Here is a 20,027-nt window from a genome sequence, read left to right on the forward strand (position 1 = left end):
CTCCTCCTTTCTCACTGGTTTGTTCTTCGTCGTTGACGTTAGTTCCTCCACATACTGTTACGGCACGTTTTCATTGCACCTTCTTCTTCTTCTTGCTGCACGTTCTTCTTCCTCTTCCTCTTCTTCTTCTTTTTTTCTTTTGTTTCTTGCCTTCTCTTTCTCCTTCTTCATTTACGTGATTTTCTCTATGTTTTCTTTTTTCGTTATTCTCGATTTCTATTGTTTTTTGACATCAAGCTTTGAAATCGTTTTTGAAGAAGAAGAAGTAGCAGAAGATGAGGAGGAGAAAGAGAAAGAGTTCTGAATTATGCATGATTTTGGGTGTATTTCTTAAATCCTTTGGGTGTATTTTCTGTAATCTTTTGGGTGTATTTCTATAATTGTTTGGGTGAATTTCTGTAACCGTTTGGGTGTATTTCTGTAATCTCTTGGGTGTATTTTATGTAATCGTTTGGGTGTATTTCTGTAATCTCTTGGGTGTATTTTATGTAATCGTTTGGGTGTATTTCTGTAATGCTTGTCATTTTTTCTGAAATGAAAAATACACCCATAGATATCAGTAAGATACACCCATAGATATGAGTCAGATACACCCATAGATATCAGTCAGATATCACTCAAATACACCCAAATGATTACAGAAATGCACCCAAAGGATTATAGAAAATACACCCAAACGGTTACAAGAATTCACCCAAACGATTATAGGAATACACCCAAAGGGTTACAGAAAATACACCCAAAGGATTTAAAAAAATACACCCAAAATTCGTTGAAGTACATCTTATGCATAATTCATAACTCTTTCTCTTTCTCCTCCTCATCTTCTGCTGCTTCTTCTTTTTCAAAAATGATTTTACCATGAAAAAAAAAAAGAGAAAACAGAGAGAAAAGACGTAAATGAAGAAGAAGAGGAAAACGAGGAAGAAGAACATGCAGAAACGAAAGAAAAGGAGAAGAAGAAGAGTAAGAGGAAGAAGAACGTGCAGCAAGAAGAAGAAAAAGAATTTCAGAAACTATGAAAATCGAAAAAAAACGAAGAAGAAGAAGAAGAAGAAGAAGAGAAAGAGGAAGAGGAAGAGGAAGAAGAAGAAGAAGAAGAAGAAGAAGACGACGAAGAGGAACCGTTTGAGTGGGGCGCGTGTAGTTACGCTCCATTTAAAATGAGTTAATGCGCGTGTTAATGAAGTTTGGGCTGATAACTTGTAAAACTTGTACGGCCTTTTTACTTGTATGTGTAGCAAGCCCCTATTTTTTTTCTTTCTAACATTAAAAAAAAATATTAGATTCGTTATTTGAATAAACTAGAGTAGAAGGACATAGAAAATAACGTTTGAATTAACGAAAATTTTACTCATGTAGTTTGTTATGTTTCAACTCAAGTGTGAGTTTCTTAACATAATCCATTTAAGTTGTGAAAATTCAAAATTCATATTCATTGTTTAACTTCTAAAAACAATAATGCTCTACATCCGTGTAATTTTTTAATCAAGTCAATCAAATTGTTTTTGTTTCACGTGTTCGCCATTTTTTAACATAAAGCTTCTTTTTTAATGTAGAGTTTCTCTTTCTAAACGAAAAGATTCTCTTCATTCTTCTTCTTCAATGTAGAGCTTTTCCTCGTTCTTCTCTGCTCTAATTTTTTTCATTTTCTTTTTCGATTTCTTCTTGTTTTCTTCAAAGTAAAAACTTTGTTTTCTTCTTCGTTTTCAGATTTCGATTTGCATTGCATTTATGTTCTTCGTTTTCAGATTTCGATATGCATTGTATTTATGTTCTTCATTTTTAGATTTTAGATTTATTCTTCATTTTCAAATTTTAATAGCGTATTAAAATAATGAATGATTACAGTTTAAATCAGTTGAATGAGAGCGATTTGGATTATTCTTCTGAATCGAATCAAGTGGACGAGATTTAGATTATTCAATTTTGAATTCAATGAAATTGAATGCAATCGCTAAATCCAGTCGTTTATGAACACCATTTTTGGTTCATTTTGTATTATATAATGGTTTCGTTTTGATAATATTTTCAATTCATTCGAGACGCAAGTATTTCTGAATTTGAATTTATATAATGGATAAATTTTTGGATCATTTGGTATTATACAATAATTTCGTTTTAATAATATTTTCGGTTCATTCTTTACCGATTTTGAATGCAATTGAATAAAGTGATAACGAATAAAATTTGGATAGAATGTCGGAGTTTCTAAATTTATAGAATGAGGTTCTTCCCATGATGTTGCATCTTCTTCTTTTCCTTTTTCGTCATCTTTCTCTTTCGTTATCATCAACTTCAACAATTTAGAATGGAATGGAATGGAATCTAATGCAATTGAATAAAGTGATAATGAATAATTTCATTCTTCTTTGCTAAAAAAAGACTCAATCATCAACAAAAGTACATCGAATTTATTTCTGCACCCAAATGAACCTCTAAACTAAAAATGAACCGAAATTAGTTAAAGAATAAAAAATTTTATCAATACTTATCAGTAGCATCAAATGAATCTCATTTAACACATAGATGAACCGAAATTAGTTCAGATTTGAACAAACAGACAAAAAGACTAAGTTATCAACAAAAACACATCGAATTCATTTCTGGATCTAAATGAACATCAATTAAATTAAGAAATAAATCGAAATTACTTAAGGAATAAAAAATTTGGTCAATACTTATCAGCAGCATCAAGTGGTCCTCAATTAACACACAAATGAACCGAAATTAGTTCAGATTCGAACAAGCAATCAAAAAGACTCAATTATCAACAAAAATACATCGAATTTATTTCTGGATCCAAATAAAACGAAATTATTTAATGATGGCACCAGAAAAAATAAAAATCAATAAAAATGTTAGCAAAATATTGGTGTTGTTGGTGACGTTGATAACGAAAGAAAAAGTTAACGAAAAAAGAAAAAAAAGAAGAAGAAGACGCATCATCAAAAGAGAAGACGACGACACAGTATCAAAGAAGGAGGAGGAGGAGGAGGAACCTGTATGCGCGAAGAAGAAGAAGAACAATTTCTCAAATTAGAGCACGAAAAATAACGAATTTTAAGCTTTGTGTACACACTCTTTTAATGAGATTGGTTTTTGTTGATATTGATGTTGAACCTGCTTAGTTGAACTTAGATGACAATAAAATTTAAATGTGTAGTATATCTGGAGAAGATATTATACCATGGATGTGGTAAAGAAATTTGAATATTTTTCAGTTATTGAATTAATTACAATTTTTAGAGTAATCCAAAATAGTACCTAAAAAAATGTTAATCAAATAATTTAATTCTTAACAAGTTTTAATTACCAAATCAATCTTTTATTTTATTAGACAAATCAATTCTCAAGTTAAATTTTAATAAAAAAAATTAAGCAAATAAGTTTTTGATATTCTAAAAAAAATATAATTTTTAAAATTTTCAAATCAATCCCTTCATAAAAGACAAAAAATATGATGTAGGGACTAATTTTATCTAAAGAAATAAAAATTTAAAAACTAATTTGATGATTAAAATTTGTTAAAGACTAAGTGTCCAACTTAAAGACAATACTAAATAACCAACAAAATTTATCATTTTAGACAGACACTCAGCCAACAAATAATTTTACATGTAATATCCAAAAAATATGGTATTAACTAGAGTTTAAATCCTAAACCTTAAATTCTAATAATATAAAACTATAGTATTGGCATAAAGCATTGACTAATGTTGATAAAAAAAATTACTAGCCCCTGAAATTTCTCAATGCAATATATTCAATCTGAATCCTTGACTCAACACCAGCAACCCATTGATTGGCATAACGAGTAAGAACCAACGAAAATGCAACTAAAGCTCATTTATCATGTTCACTTCATCCATTAACTTTAGAAGGTCTTGAACTATTCATAAAAGCAGCAAAAAGGTTCAGACTTTCTTTGAGTCTTCAATACATCCAACTATAATAAAAGCATATCTAATTGATTAGGCTATGCACCAACTATACAATCTAATTTATCACCAACTTTTGGGGATTGTTGAACACCTAGCAAGGTTATCTCTTAACAAAAGATTTTCTGAGCCTCAAAATGTGACATATACTATATGGTACTCATGGCTAAGCAAGTCATGCAACAGAAAAATCAATAGCCACCTTAGCATTATTCATAACTACTCAAATTTTGAACATTCTCACCACCATTCAGGAGATGGAATATTGATCAGTTCAGATGGCAAGGAACCATTGTCACTTAACCTTGGAACTGAATCTTTATCGAAAAGCAAGTTTTCGATATCAACAAATGAATCAGGTAAACCGGAACATTCGGTTGGTGGTTCAACATTTCCAGTAGGGGTTACATGGGTGTCGGATTTGTTTACATTGGGTGGTTAGACTTGGTTGGAGGAAATCAGCTGTGACACTGCATAGTGTCAAACAGAAATCAGCATAATAGATAGAAGGATGATATCGAATGGTAACAATTAGAAACATTCAAGATAAAATGAGACATGAGTGCAAAAGTTAGATAATAGATTGAGGCTATAATCTATCACTTATTTACCTGGTCACAATGCGTTTCATGCGGTGTGGAAGAAAAAGGGAATTTAGCACAAGCATGCCGAGCATTGAGGATAGTCTCTACAAGCAACCTGCAAGCCAAAACAAATGAGCCTTCACATTTGAAAAGCTATACAGTCCCAATCACATCTACTACCAAAAAATAAAATAAAATAAAGGGGAAAAAATGAAAATAATAAATTTGGATCAACAAATGCTTTGAATATATTCTCTCAAGCATACTCTACCTAAGAAGCATGGAGCTTTGCTATTAGTTACTTTTACATGTACATATAAAAGGGCAGCCCAATTCACAAGCATCCCGTGTTAACGCAAGGTCTGGGGAAGGGTTGCACCCAAATGATATAATATACTAATATACCTAACCTAACCTAACCTGATAATTACATCAATGATTATTTTCACAGTATGAACCCGTGACTTCGAAGTCACACGGAAATAACTCAAACTGATGTTCTAAGGCTCTCCTTCAAAGAGGTACAAAACGAGGACTTCTCAAAAAATTCATCCATCCTAACACTATTCTCACCGCACGCTTAAATGCGGAATTTTAATAGGATCCGATGCATTAATACTTTTATAATCCCACTTACATGACATATATACTAAAAAAACATTGTTTTATACTTATTAAGTAGAATCGGCTACATTAATCAAACAATGAGATTGTGCCCTACTATAGACCATGTATGCAGAAAATCTGTTTAAAGTTTAATTCTTTTTTAATGATTTCATCTATAGTTTTTCATGGTCTTCTTTTTCGCCAACCTATTGGGCTGCCCTGTCTAATGCAGGATGCTACTCCCTTTTCGACAATGGGTGCAACCAAAAGCATACTAGAACGTAGAAGTTAGCTAACAAATCAGCAACCATCAAGTTGAGATGTGGGTATCCAATAGACTATTCAGATGGGGTTTGTTGAGGTTATAATTATATAGAGATCTGAAGAAGATACGACATAATTATCTACACTAATGATATATATTTGTACACGCGACATGACAGGTTTAGAGAAACTTTTCAATCTGTGTTTATGCCAAGCCATGTTTGAATCTGCAAACAAGCTTCATCAGTTTCCCTTATAATCCGACAAGATAATCCATACTCAGAGCATTAAACATTAAGCATTTGAAGAAAATATTATTTATGCATATTTTAAAAATTATCGTACCTAATTAAAATTTTTAAGAAGAAAATTACTTTGATTTCCTTGTTGGCATAAAAGCATGGCACAAGTAAATGAAAACTTGCACGTAACAGGGTAAAATCTTTTAAACCAAAGAAACAATGACATCAAATTGCAGAGGAATATTATGGTAAGCTGCATTTTGCAAAGCATTCCAGAAAATATAATGCCACTGAAGCCTTATTAAATATAATGAATGCAACACATTCAGGAAATAGAAAAACATCCAATGCTTAACAAGATTACCTTAAAGACCAACCACCATAGCCATTAAAGCTAGACGCAATGAAATGGTTTCTGATTCATTAGAGACTGTTAATCGATGGTTCTTTACCAATAAGTAACCACAACTCCTCTAACCAAATACAGGTGTGTTTGGAGTTCAAGTTGGAGAAGAGAAAAGTTCGTTTGAGTGCTTTGAACATTCCTTCTTTATGTTTGGCAACTCTTTGAAACTCTGAACTCATAAGTGATTTTGCTTACATTTACAGGAAGCTAAAAATTCTAGCTTCTGCGTTTACTTTGGAGAAGGCTAATTACAATTGAGAAATTAAGTAAGAAAATTATTCCTCTTCTACCAATCCTATCATTTATTTTCTTCTATAAAAATGATGTAAATAACCATATAATTTTTACAATAAAAAATTATTCCTCTTCTACCATTTGTCCAGTCACGTGCTCAAATCTACGAGTGTGATGTTGTATTAATGTAATTTTCATCAGACTCCTCTTAATTCCTCTTCCTGAAGCCTTGCCTATTAGTAACATATGTTAAGAAATCCCATATGCTTCCTCGCTCCTTACTGCTCTCTCAAATCTGACTATATCTTAAAACCAAAGATCTTACAACATCCACTATCTTGTTGCTATGCATTGAGAAATCACTAAATTCACATATGAAACACTATCACAAATCAACTTCTAAAACACCAACACAAATCACTATGCATTGATATATCACTAGAAGACGAATCAGTAAGCAGCTTGTAAGACATCAAGACCAATCAATCAATAATCAACTACTAAAACACCAACATAGATAAATAGTTGACTTCTAAAACATAAACAAAATGATTAAAATATTTTTTTGTCTTAGGTACGTCATATTAAATTAAAAATATAAAATATTTTAATATAGAAATAGAAAGTCAGTCGTAGCATAAAATAAAATATAATATATCTATTATATACAAAGAAAAATATTTTTTTATTAAGATTTTGATCGACGATGCTTTTATTTTTATTCCTTTCGGCGTTATTGTTGTAGGAGCAGACACAAAATGTGGAATAGCAGTGGCGGACAAGAGTTGTGTTGAAACTTTTTTTTTTGGTATATTAAACGGGACTGGAAGCCCAAAATTACATTATGAAAATAGTTCGGGGTAGTACAACCCCTCTCACATCATCTAAGACAATGTTTCTAAACTCTGCAGATGGTAAGTCAACAAAATGAAGTCCCGGTGCTGCCATCAAGCTTTTACGGGATAAGAAGTCCGCTCCTCTGTTTCCTTCCCTGTATGTATGTTTGAATTCAATTTTCCATTCTCTTATCGTCATTTGGTGAATTTGTCTAACCAGTGGCTCGTGATGATTCATGCATTGCTTGGGTTTGATCATTAGGTTGTACACCGTTCTAGCATCAATTTCAAACACGATTCTTCTTAGTCCAAACTCCCAAGCTGTTCTCAATCCATGTAGCAGTTCCCATAATTCTGCCTGAAAAGTTGTACAATTTCCTATATTTACCATATATCCAGCTACCCATTTACCGTGTTCATTTCTAATTATGCCACCGCATCCCGCTTTTCCAAAGTTGCCCAAGGAGGTTCCATCTGAGTTAATTTTAATCCATCCAATAGGGGACAGCTTCCACGAGACTTGTATCTCTCTTTTTCGCTTAGAATAATTGATAAGAGGCTCTTTTTTGAAAGCTTTTTTATGTTTTGGACATAAGCCATGATGGAGGTTTTAGCTTCCGCTGGTCTTGTTGTAGCTTGGGTAAATATTTCTTTATTACGCCAATGCCACAACCACCAACAAGTTACCAGGAAGTATGTCTTCCATTTTTCCTGATTAATTCTACCAATTTCTGTTATCAAGTTCCACCTCACCCAGAGATTAAAAGGAGCTGTAAAGAACATGTTAAAGTGCTGCGGATGAATTAAATGATGCCAAACCTTAGCAGCTGGGGGACAGTCCCTTAGTACATGTAGAATTGTTTCTTGTTGGCCTTGGCAGATGTGACAGTCCGGATTACTACCGAAAAGCCTTACTCTTCTCTCTGCTGTTAAAAGTCTTTTGTGAATCATCAGCCATCCGAAACATTTTATCCTTTGTGGTCCTTGCCAGCTCCACAGGATTTCCCAAATTCTATCTTCAACTTCATTATTATTATTACTTAAGCACTTGTAAGCGCTTGCTATGGTAAACTCCCCATCTTTCGAAAGATTCCAAAGGATTCTGTCCTCACCTCCTTCATCAATTGGAGGAGGAGTTGCTCTTATCTTTTGGATAGCTTCGTGTGGGAGATAGCGAGCAAGAAAATGTTGGTTCCACTCTCCAGTTTTCAGTCTAATGTCTCTCACCTTGAGACTGAGAAGCTCTTCTTCTAGAGATTTTGTCGCTTTCAAACAAAGTTGCCCTTCATTTCTAACCCAGGGGTCAGTCCAAAAGTTTATAGTCTTTCCGTCACCCACCGTGAACTCTATATGTTTTATCAGTTTACTCCATTGAGCAGCCAGATTTTTCCATAAAGGGGAATCAGTTTTATAGGTTTCCATACCTTGAAGGAGGTTTCTTCCCCTCCCGTACTTGCTATACATCACTCTGACCCAAAGCGCCTCCTTTTCTGTGAACAATCTCCATAGTGTTTTCATTAGAAATGCTTGATTCATCACATGAATCCTTCGAAATCCTAAATCTCCCAGCTTCTTTGGTTTACAAATTTGTTCCCAGCTGACTGCATGAATTTTTTTGTTATTTTGATCTTCTCCCCAGATGAATTTTCGTTGAAACTTCTCAACTTCGGCTCCTATCCCTTTTGGTACGAGGGAAAAAGGCATGTCAAAATTTAAACACAGACTCACAACTGATTTAGCCAAAGTGATGCGTCCCGCCATTGATAGACAATTGACTTTCCAACCCTTGAATTTTCCTTTAACTCTATCCAGGATATTTTTGTATTTTTCTTTACTTTTTTGACCATTAGTTAACAAGGCTCCTAAATATCTCCCCAAACAAGAGACTTCTTGAAAATTGCATGCTCCCTTTATACTTTCTCTAATATTATGTTCCACATTTTTTGAAAAAAGAATAGATGACTTTGCCACATTTATTTTCATTCCTGATGCCTCTTCAAATCCTTTGAGAGTTCTCTTGATTTGCTTTATTTGGGATAGAGATGCCTCTGCAAAAAGTAAAAGATCATCTGCAAATTGTAGATGTGAAATTGGAGGTCCATCTCTTCCTACCCTCATCGGCTTCCATAGTCCCTTCCCAATATCATCCTCTATGGCATGAGATAATTTCTCCATGGCTATGACAAACAAGTATGGAGATATGGGGTCTCTCTGTCTAAGTCCCCGATTTGGTTTGAAAGTCTCCGTTTTACACCCATTCCAGAGTACCTTGTATTTCACCGACTTTACACAGGCCATAATAATTTCCAGCTCCTGCTTTTTTATGCCAAACTCCCTCGAAGTGGCTTCCAGGAAGTTCCAATTTAATCTATCATACGCCTTCTCAAAATCTATCTTGAGAGCCATGAATTTCTTTTTCCCTTTCATCCTCTTCATATCATGGGTCATCTCTTGTGCTATGATAATATTATCATGTATATTTCTACCCGGTACGAAGCTTGATTAGCAGGGAGATATACGATCTTGAAGGGTGGGTTTTAACTTCTCAACCAGAATTTTTGTGATACATTTGTATATAACATTACATAATGAGATTGGTCTGAATTGTGTGATGAACTCGACTGATTTACCTTAGGGATCAGAGCCAAAAGGGTATTGTTGATGTGCTCTATCTCTCTTGGGTTTCTCCAAATATCTGTTAATAGTTTAATGAAAATAACTTTTTTGTTGGTTCACCTTTCGATAAAAAAGTTAATAAAAAAAATGAACGAATTGAAAAAAATGTATTTGAAAAATTATAAACCTTAGCTGCTAAATCCTAAACCCTAAATTCTCAACAACAAATTCTAAATCTTAATCCCCAATCCAAAATCTCTAAATCCTAACTCAAATCTTATAATCCTATACTACAAATCTAAATAAAAAATACTAAATAAATAACCTTTAACCATAAGTACTAACTCATAAATCTTAAATCATAAATCACACTTTTTAATTTATCAATAATAAACACTAATTTCTTAATCCTAAACCCTAAATAATATCATATACAGTAAAGTATTAATAAAGATATTTTGTATCACTTTTTTAATTAAAAATACTAAAACTTTAACTTTCATCGTATACAATTCTTTAAATTAAAAAAATTTCTACTAAAACCTAATATTTTAAAATGTCAAATCTAATATTGTAATGAGTAAACCAGTTTTTAATTTTTATGTGAGGATAATTTTGTTTCGAAGGTTTATTAAATAATATTGAAGTTAACTCAAAATCTTTTTCTACCGTTTAGTAGTCATAAAATCATTTAGGGTAAAGTATTAAATTGGTCTTCTACGTTTAGGCATAATCCTGTTTTAGTCTTTAAGGTTTAAAGAGTCCTATTTGAATTCAAAAAAATTTCATTTAGCTTCAATGTAGTCTCACTGTGAGGTCAAAGTTAAATAATTAACGGAATGTCCTACATAACAGCAGTACAAGAACAAGATCAATAATCTAGAGAATAAGTACAAGTTCCAGAGGCACAAAATCAACTTTGAATGTATCAATACATTTATTTATCATTCTCTTTAGTTCTATAAAAAAATATTTCATTTAAATTATAAGAAAAATAATAAATAAATGTATTCATGCATCCACGGTTAATTTTATACCTCTGAATTATTTTGTTGTTGTACTATTGTTGTGTAGGACATTCTGTTAATTATTTCATTTTAACCTTACGATGGAACTACATTGAAGCTAAATGGAACTTTTTTGGATTTAAATAAGACACTTTAAACTTTAAAGACCAAAACAATATTACGCCTAAACGTAGGAGACCAATTTAATACTTTACCCAAATCATTTATAAGATTTATAATATGTACACCTATTTATCAATTTAATTTTTATTCAAGACATATACATAATTTTAACCTTCAATTAATTTATTAATATAAATTAAAGTTGTTTTTAAATCCTATATATATATACACTCATCTTTTTAGTTTTATTTTCTTAAAAATTCACTATTTTTTTAAACTTTGAATGACTCGTTAATTACTTTGCATTTATTATGCTCTTCAATTTTTTATAAAAAAATATATCAAAATCATCAAAAACCAATTCATTTCGGACTTGATTTCTTTTTTTACACCAAAAAAATATTTATAACTGCTGTACCTATTATTATCATTATTTATTTTTACACTAATTCATGAATTATTTTAGAATTTAACTCAGAAAAAAATATTTTACGCCACATGATATTTTAAAAAAATAGTTCCACCTATGCACATAGTCGATCCTAACCCAAATAAAGGAATAGATCCAATTAGACCCTCAACAACTCAAATTTTTATGACATAGATCAATTAAAATTAGGTCGATATCTAAAAACAACACCCTGTATGACAGCTGCATCATTGTCATGACGTATTGCAAAATGGCTTATTTGAGAGGAAAAAATAAACCCACTATGATTTTGCAACACCCTATTCCAAAAGAAATTTTCATAAAATAAAAATGCTATTTTTACATTAAAATTAAGTACCAAAATTAATCACCATTTATTTGTATATAAATACATATGTTATATAGCTTATTTTCAACATATATTTTATATTCCAACATGTATTTTATACTAATGACAAATTTTGGTGGCTGATTTTAAGTTACACATAGCTTAAGTTATTCATGAAAATAGGCCATTCCACAATATTCTCACGGGGAAATTGCAAAATAGTATCTGTTGCGTAATTATGCAACTTTTCCAACTCTTTCGTATGTCTAGAAATATTTTATTTTTTTATATTTATTAAATAAAAAAGAGATAAAATTTTAGCCAACTATTTCATAATACAAGCCAACAAATTAAAAATTAAAGACGGACCAAAAATTTTTAAAGGACCAAGTATGCATTTAAACAAGAAACATAAAATGGTAAGAGTGGCCATAGTTTCATTTGCAAGTTGTAACACATAAGTAACACATAAATACACCTCTGGTAAAAGGGCTGTTCAATATAATGTTATAGTTATTATGTAAGATGTCATTGGAACATAGCATCTAATTCAGGAGTTAATGATAGCAAGACGAGCATTTGCACAGTAAGAGCAAAACTTACGGGTGCAAAAAACGAAAAAAGAGAACCAATTATGTAACTTGTAAGAACAGTCACCTTGCAGTGCAGACAAATCCCTTGGTCTAAACACTGCATGAATCATGAATATATTTCTTAAAAATTAGCAATTTATTTTATTATGCCAAAATAATGTACACTTTCCACTGAAAGTGTCAATTGTTCCCAGCTCGTTCAGGATTCTGTCAGGAAAAAAGATACTAGTGATTTTGGTCAAAAAGGAAGAATGCTAGTCAATTAAGGGATACCTCCCATTCAAGGGTTTCGCCTGCAAACATGGGAACGATGTCTCCGAACGGAAAAGATAACAGTTCAGGTACTTTCCATGGAGCCTTCTTTAGAGTAAGCTTTGACTTGTTTCTGGGTAAGCCATAGAAGTCAGACCCATTAAAGCTTGTAAAGGCCTCCAACTTATTCAATGCACCAGCCTGCGACATGTAAAAATAACTTCAAGATAATATAAAAATTAACATGCTTTCATAGGCAAGGTAGTATGTAAAGTGTGCGCTTTTTAATTTAGTTATATCACATCTCATGGAAAAACAAGATTGATGCACGAGTCATGCATGCATATGAAATATTCATGATAGTACTAAAATTATATGTATGGCTATTGATATTCACTGCAAAATATAAAAGGATATGTGGAAATTTCGCATAAGGAGAAAACCTAAAAGTGAAATTTTGGAATTTTGCGCAGCAAAACTAGTTTGCAAATCTTTTGAAACTTGAAAGTGACATATTGGTCACAGAAAACACAAATTGCTAAAATGAAAAATGAAAAGGAGTAGCCTAATAATTGTTAAAGAAATATATGTAGAAACAAAATGAAAGTGTGCACCTCCTCAAAGACTTTGGCATAGACTGATAGAGCAACAGGAGCATTGAATATGCCAGCACATCCACAAGCGCATTCCTTTTTACGCTTTTCATGTGGAGCACTATCAGTTCCGAGAAAAAATCTCTTACTTCCACTAGTGACAGCCGAAACAATAGCCTGTCCTATGGAGAGGGAAAAAAGAGTTCAAGGTAAGATAATATAGTTTTGCAATAGAAATTAATTTAATAATAATTAAAATGATTAACAAGTTCGCAACAAATTTTTCAAGCTAATTATGTACGAGTCTGTTCAATAGACTCCATAACTCCTCAATCAGACTTCTCTTTACAGAAAAGCTATAAGTTTCGTCTTAAAAATGTAAACTGATGTTGGAAGGCCGTTCCAGGCTAGCAGCCACAAAAAGCCAATATTTTCTAATTGTAGGAATAACATCAAACCCAATCAATGAAAAACTGAGATATTCACTAAATATAATACAAGCAAACCATGGATTCATTCATGACCTTAAATAATTACTTCAATTTCATAACCATGAGAACTGACATCACATGTAAAGATGTTGCAAATCTATACATTAAGGAGAACAAACAAAGCTACATACTGTGGATCTCTCTTTTGAGAACTGGAAGACAGTAATTGTGAGGCTGCAAGCCACCTTGGAACAAAGCATTCCGGTTAAGGATAAGATGCTGAGGTGTAACAGTTGCACCTACAGAACCTGGAAAGGAAAACCATACATTAGTAAAATTTTACAACATCACGGCATAATGATGAGAAAGCTCTTTCGAGAAATCGAAATAAGGTACCCTCTTTACAAGACATAACAAACTTGACAGCATCCATGGTAGTAATATGCTCCATTACAATCTTAAGCTGTGGAAGCTTTTGAACCAAAGGCTCTAAAATTGTTTCAATATAAACCTTTTCCCGGTCAAAAATATCAACATTTGGATTTGTAACTTCTCCATGAACCTGTCACATACACTGATTTGCAAATAAGAAAGTACAAAGATGAACTTTCAATTTTATGTACATTATAGACAATAGACAAATCAACAAGCAAAAAGAGAGTAAAACATTATTGGGCTAGCCTTGGCTTTTCCAAGGCACAACGTAGACAATAGTTAAAGTCTTCGAGTATATGCACACAATTTTTAGAAGGGCATATTGTGATTTTGGCGTCAAATATAATAAATTCCATTAAACAAGGTGTATTATAATTAAGACATGGTGTGATTAGTCATCTAAAATTGATGACATTGTAGCTGAAATTGAATCACTATCTACAATTGGGGCAAGCATGTCATCTAAAAGCATGTAATGCTTTGTTATACATCAACTCACATACACACACATAGAGAGAAGGAGAAAACGTACCAGTAATGGTAACTCTTGCTCAACCATTTCCTCAAGAACAGGAAAGCATTTTCCAAAAAGATCTGTAACACCATCTTGAGAATTTGTGGTAGCACCAGCAGGATACAACTTCACACCATAAACAGCTCCACTCTTTTCTTCCAAATGCAATTAGCATAAATAATGTACTATAGTCAGAAGAATCAAGCCAAAGTTGAAAAAGTATAGAGAATAGCATAAAATTAGACGATCAAACCATTGATTTCCTTGTGAACAACAAAAATTTTATACTTTTGTTATCAATTAGTTGTGTACACAAACATTAAGCTAGATCCTTTGCTCCATTGAACAAAGCTGAAAGCCTCCACTATGCATAAGAAAAGGGCAATAAATGGCATGGTCATCAAGAAATTGTTGTCGTCTAAAGAAAGAGAAAAGGAAAAAAAAAACGCTCAAACTCATGATTACCGAAGTCTACACCAAGCAACATTGGCCCCACAGTAGAGAAACCTGACTCAGGAGAAAGGAGTGAGAATAGCAGGGGAAAGAATTAGTGAGGACAGCAGGAAGCTGGTAATGCCGTAATGCTGACTAGGAAGAGATGTGGGTTTATGAGGAAAATTGAGAGACAGGACGCATGGTTCAATGAGTAAAAAATATGCTTGGAGCCAGTTAAGCAATTTCTAAGGAGGGGGGCTTCCATCTGCATAGGATATTTACTTGCTTTATAGCCTTTTAATGTATTTTTCATACTTGCTTAAACACTAGTACTGTTTCTTAAGATCAATACTAAACTATGATATCAGATTATGTTAATTATGCGTAGAGGTTTTCTTAACTTCTATCCCCCATACTCTATCCGTTTTGACACTTATGAATCATATATAACTGGTCCCATAGCTACTAACTGGTTAAATATCTGCCTATGGTTACATCTCAAATTTCACCCCATAAAAGTTATAATAAAATAAAAGTCACCCCTTCGTTAGTACCTTAAGCTTCTTTATGTAGTGGCTAATTGTGTTTGATATAAGAAATGCTTGACAGCAAAGATAATATCATGTTAGCATGTCATGTAGCAACAAAACACAGCTGGAAATATGAAATTGAACTGATAAGGTAAAAGGTAAAAGAAATTAATTTTAACAAAATTCTTCTAGCAAAACATAAAAACTTATACTAACAAAGACACATCAATTAAACATACTTACTGTCTCCGCCAACGCTTCTTTAAATACTTGAAATTGCATAGGTAATAGCAATATTTTGTTTAGATTCACATATAAACAAATACTCACTTGCACGTTTAATCTCATCAGGGCTTGTCATATCTGTTAAGTAAAGGGTCATCAAAGGAGTGAAGCTGCTATCTTTAGGCAATGCTTTCAGAATGGACTCCCTATAAGCCAAAGCAGCTGCAGTAGTAGTGATGGGTGGTTTCAAATTGGGCATCACTATTGCCCTTCCGAAATGCTTGGCACTGTAGAAGCAATATTTATTAATTAATATTCACTTCTGTTTCCTTTAAATGCAGTTAGCACAGTCATAGCTAAATAATAATAGACCATGTCCAAGCCTCTTTAGGCATCCGACAAAAATAAACAGCAAAAAATGCATGGAGTTTGACAAGTCTTTTCTGTTAGAAATCAAATTACCTGTGAGGGATGACACCTTCAAGTAAGTCGCCATCACGGAGGTGAAGATGCCAATCATCAGGTTGTGTAATACTGAGTTCCATCATTGTTCCTTTACAATTAAAGCACTTATGATTTTCAAACCTTTTGGAAGAGAATCTAAGTACCTTTCGTAGAAGGATAACAATTCAATTACTAGCAGAATCAGAAAAAACGGAAGAGATTAATTCTTGATTTAATCATAAAATTCATTTAAACTTTAAAGAAATAAAATGAAAATCTAGTTCAATATGCTATATTTGTTGATGTTGAAGCTATGACTCGCCATCTCCCCAAACATTCTACACTTATCAATGCAAAATAGCAACAAGTTCCATATGCAACACTTGTTGATGTTGATACCATGACTCCCCCTTTCCCCAAACATTCTACACATTCCATGCAAAATAGCAGGAAAAATATCTTTTTTTTTTGTAAACTCGGAGAATGGGATTGAAGAAAATGCATGAAAATGAAAGATGAATAAAACTACAATCAGAATATATATACATATTTGGCAAGGAAGTGACAAAGTCTTTATCATTCCCCTTCCTAGTACCACTAAAGCATGAGCAAACTATCTGCTCAAAGAAGAAACTTATCAGAACAAACAATATAAACATGATTGGAAAAAATGCAGAAAGATCAAGTACGTCAACATTATATATATTAGGAGAACAAGTTAAGCATAATAGCAACTACATTTGTGATGAATAATTCAATGCATGTACGAATCTGCGACAAGAGTTTACTTGAGCTTGCGGACTTGTGCGTTTTTTCGAGTAAAATCTCAGTCCTAGATCAGTATAATAACTAGTGGTGTTCGATTTTTGGTTGGTTTTTAGAGAAAAAATCATCAGATCCAACCGTATAAAATTTGATCGGTTTAGTTTGGTTCGATTTTTTATCTGAAGCCATCCAAACCAAACCAAACATAATTGGATTTGTTTGGTTCGGTTTTTCGGTTTTTAAATCATATATCACAATAAGTCACCAAAAAAAAATCATATATCACAATTTCTAACATAATTCAAAGTTAAACAAAGTTAAATTCATACTTTAAATACCCCATTAGAATTAACATACATTAGTCATATATCCTAATATTAGCATTTTTCTAGAATATGCCCAAGATATTCCAAGAAGCATTTGCTTCGCCTCAGAAAAAAAGAAAAAAAAGAAACTAACCAATGCAAGTGAAACAATGAAGGGAACCAAAAATATAATGTCGAAACCCAAAACTTCAACGGCTTTGTAACCATATTTTCTTCTATCTCTTCTTGCTGTTTTTCAGAAATTGAATATGCAACAAGAGTAGAAACTCCTATGTGATTAGATGCGCCAGAAGCAGTGAGTAGAAACTCATAGTTAAAGGTAATCTTTGTAAATAAATTTATGTTTTTAGCACAAATAATTAGAACTAAAAATCATAACCAGATAATTAGAAAAAAAAAAACATCAGAACGAAAAAATTAGAATGAATAATAAAAACAATAAGAACATAACCAAAACCTTAAACCAAAAATCAGAACCAAAAACAAAGAATCATAACAAAAAATCAGTTCAGAACCAACAATAATAACAGAACCATGAGAGGTGTAGAGATTGACTCGAAATACAACACCGACAGCGACAAGAACATCAACAGGACCGCCAGCGACGCAACCGGTAGCAGAAGCAGCCACTGAGCAGAGCTTCTGGCAGAAGAAACCAATGGGAGACAGGGAGATGCTGGACGGTGAGACGACGGAGATGGCGGGGCTGAAACCGGAGAGACAACGAAGACGCTGGATGGAGACCACGACGGTGCTGGGAAAGGAGTGACGCAGAACAAAATGTAAGAGGGCGTTGTGGGCTGGATGGGGGCGCGACTGTGATGGAATTCGCCGCCGGCAAAGAGTGGTGAGCCTCTGGTGGGAGCGTGAGAAACCTGGAGAGTGGAGGCTGGAGAGTGTGATGCGTGTGTTAGGGTTAGGTTTTAGTGGGGCAGAGGGTAGTGCAGTTGTGCTAGGCAAGGTTGTCGGAACCGAACCAGTCAAGTAACTGGTTTAATGGTTCAATAATTCAACAAATTGAATCATAATAAAATTGGTTTAATTAAATATAAAATAAATTATTAAAAATTAAAATATATAATTTTAAATATTTAAAATTTTATACTTTCACATAATTTATTATTAAATTATCCACAAACAAATTCAAATATCTTATAACTAAAGAATTTTTAATCACTTATCTATCTTTAAAAATAAAACTTTTTTAATTAATTTCTAATAAGCAACAACTAAATATATTACATTAAATTAGAGGATTTGGTTTTAAACAGCATAAACCTAAAAAAGTAAGGAGAACTACCATTGGATATCAACAGGAACATACTTATGGACATAAACTTGAACATCAAGATTATGGACATAATTAACAAAATTAATAGGGTACTATCAAGATCATCAAAGAAATTAACTCAGAAATCAGAATCATAAAAATTAATGCAAGAAAAAAGGATGGAAGAAGTCGTGGATGAGTGCTTATCGGAAAAGAGATGGTGATCAGCAGACAGAGGCGACCGATAACAGAAGCTTCGAACCGACCTTTCGACAATGACGATGACAGAAGCTTCAAACCGACCTTCCGATGACAACGACAAAAGCTTCGAGGGGCGAGGGTAAAATAACAAAATAAGAAAACATAAATTGAAGTAGCTTTGCTTACGGTGGCAAGGGAGGAAAAGAAGTGACGGCGAAGGAGGAAGGAAAGTGAGCTCGGACAGCCAGGGGATCGAAGACAGAGGCTTGACGCGCGCGCGAGAGAGAGGGCTCGACAACGAGGACAGAGACACAAGTTCAGGGTGGCCGATGACGATGAGGACAGAGGCGGCGACGCCAACAGCAGCTCCAAGCAAAACTAGCAACGCAAGGAGAAAGGATCTAGGAAAAGAGGATCGACAACACCGGGGATGGACGCTAACTGAGGAGAAGAGTTCGTAGGCGACGGCGGCGTTGGGAATTGGGTGCTGGCTGCTACTGCTGCTGGCTGGGGGTGCTAGGGTTCCATGGAGCTGAGAGAGAGAGAGAGAGAGAGAGAGAGAGAGAGAGAGAGGAGTAGGGTTCCGTGGTAATTTGCGTGTGAAAGAGAGAGAACGGGGAGGGTTTAGGTAATTTTTTTTAAATTGAAAACCGGAGAAAAATCGTCTGGTTCAAAAAGTTCATCGGTTAATCGTCGGTTTGACCGCTTTTTTAATCGGTTTTTTGCTAAACAGTTTCACTTCAACCGAAATGGCTAGGTGACCAGTTCTCAGTTAATCCAATTGAATTGGTCGGTCCGGTTCAGTTTTCAAAACATTGGTCAAAATGACACCATTTTTTATCTTGGATTACAAAACCAAGCCTTAAAAAACTCGGCTGGTTCAATCAATTTTTTAACCAATTTTTTTGCAAGGCGGTTTTGGAGATCAATCAGACCGACCAGATAACCGGTTTTTGATTAACCCAGTTGAACCAACCAATCCAATTTTCAAGACCTTGGTGCTAGTATTATAAGGGTATTTTTGATATTTTATTATACATATTGGTTCGGTTTGGTTTGGTTCAAATTTTTACTGTCAAAACTGAAAACCGAACTGAACCAATAGAAAACAGCAAAAATTTAATTTTTTGGTTTTTTTTTTGTTTTTGGTTTTTTCAATTTTTTTAGTTTGGTTCATCGGTTTTGTTCGATGTGGATTGGTTTTGAACACCCCTAATAGCAACCATAATAGCTACAATAAAACCCTGTCATTCTGTCAAACACAACATAAGCATTCATTCACACAGCAACGAAAATATATTTATTATTGTTCTATTTTTTGTAACTGAAAATAACACAAAGAAAAAGGACCTAAGAGAAAGAGTAGGACTCCTCTCTAATAATAATGTCTAAACTA

The 20,027-nt window shown here is 33.4% G+C and overlaps 1 protein-coding gene across 19 annotated transcripts; it reads right to left on the reverse strand.

The window, feature by feature from the left end:
- Positions 1 to 12,079: 12,079 nt before the first annotated feature.
- Positions 12,080 to 19,261, reverse strand: LOC112707558 (dihydroorotase, mitochondrial). Of its 19 annotated transcripts, none has more exons than XM_072201332.1 (9): positions 18,818 to 19,243; positions 16,616 to 16,686; positions 16,088 to 16,261; positions 15,731 to 15,912; positions 14,454 to 14,590; positions 13,883 to 14,048; positions 13,678 to 13,794; positions 13,077 to 13,237; positions 12,080 to 12,663 (listed from the first exon to the last, which is right to left on the reverse strand). In XM_072201332.1, exons 3-9 carry the CDS (start codon positions 16,171 to 16,173, stop codon positions 12,469 to 12,471), a joined length of 1,044 nt encoding a protein of 347 aa, XP_072057433.1. In that variant the 5' UTR covers positions 16,174 to 16,261; positions 16,616 to 16,686; positions 18,818 to 19,243; the 3' UTR covers positions 12,080 to 12,468. The 19 variants fall into 19 exon arrangements, with proteins under 19 accessions (XP_072057433.1, XP_072057429.1, XP_072057434.1 ...); XM_072201328.1 differs by having other exon boundaries at positions 17,734 to 19,235; XM_072201333.1 differs by having other exon boundaries at positions 16,088 to 16,178; positions 18,818 to 19,230.
- Positions 19,262 to 20,027: the final 766 nt, after the last annotated feature.

The sequence above is a fragment of the Arachis hypogaea genome, chromosome 8 (genome assembly GCF_003086295.3).
Source record: "Arachis hypogaea cultivar Tifrunner chromosome 8, arahy.Tifrunner.gnm2.J5K5, whole genome shotgun sequence".
Classification (NCBI taxonomy): Eukaryota; Viridiplantae; Streptophyta; class Magnoliopsida; order Fabales; family Fabaceae; genus Arachis; species Arachis hypogaea.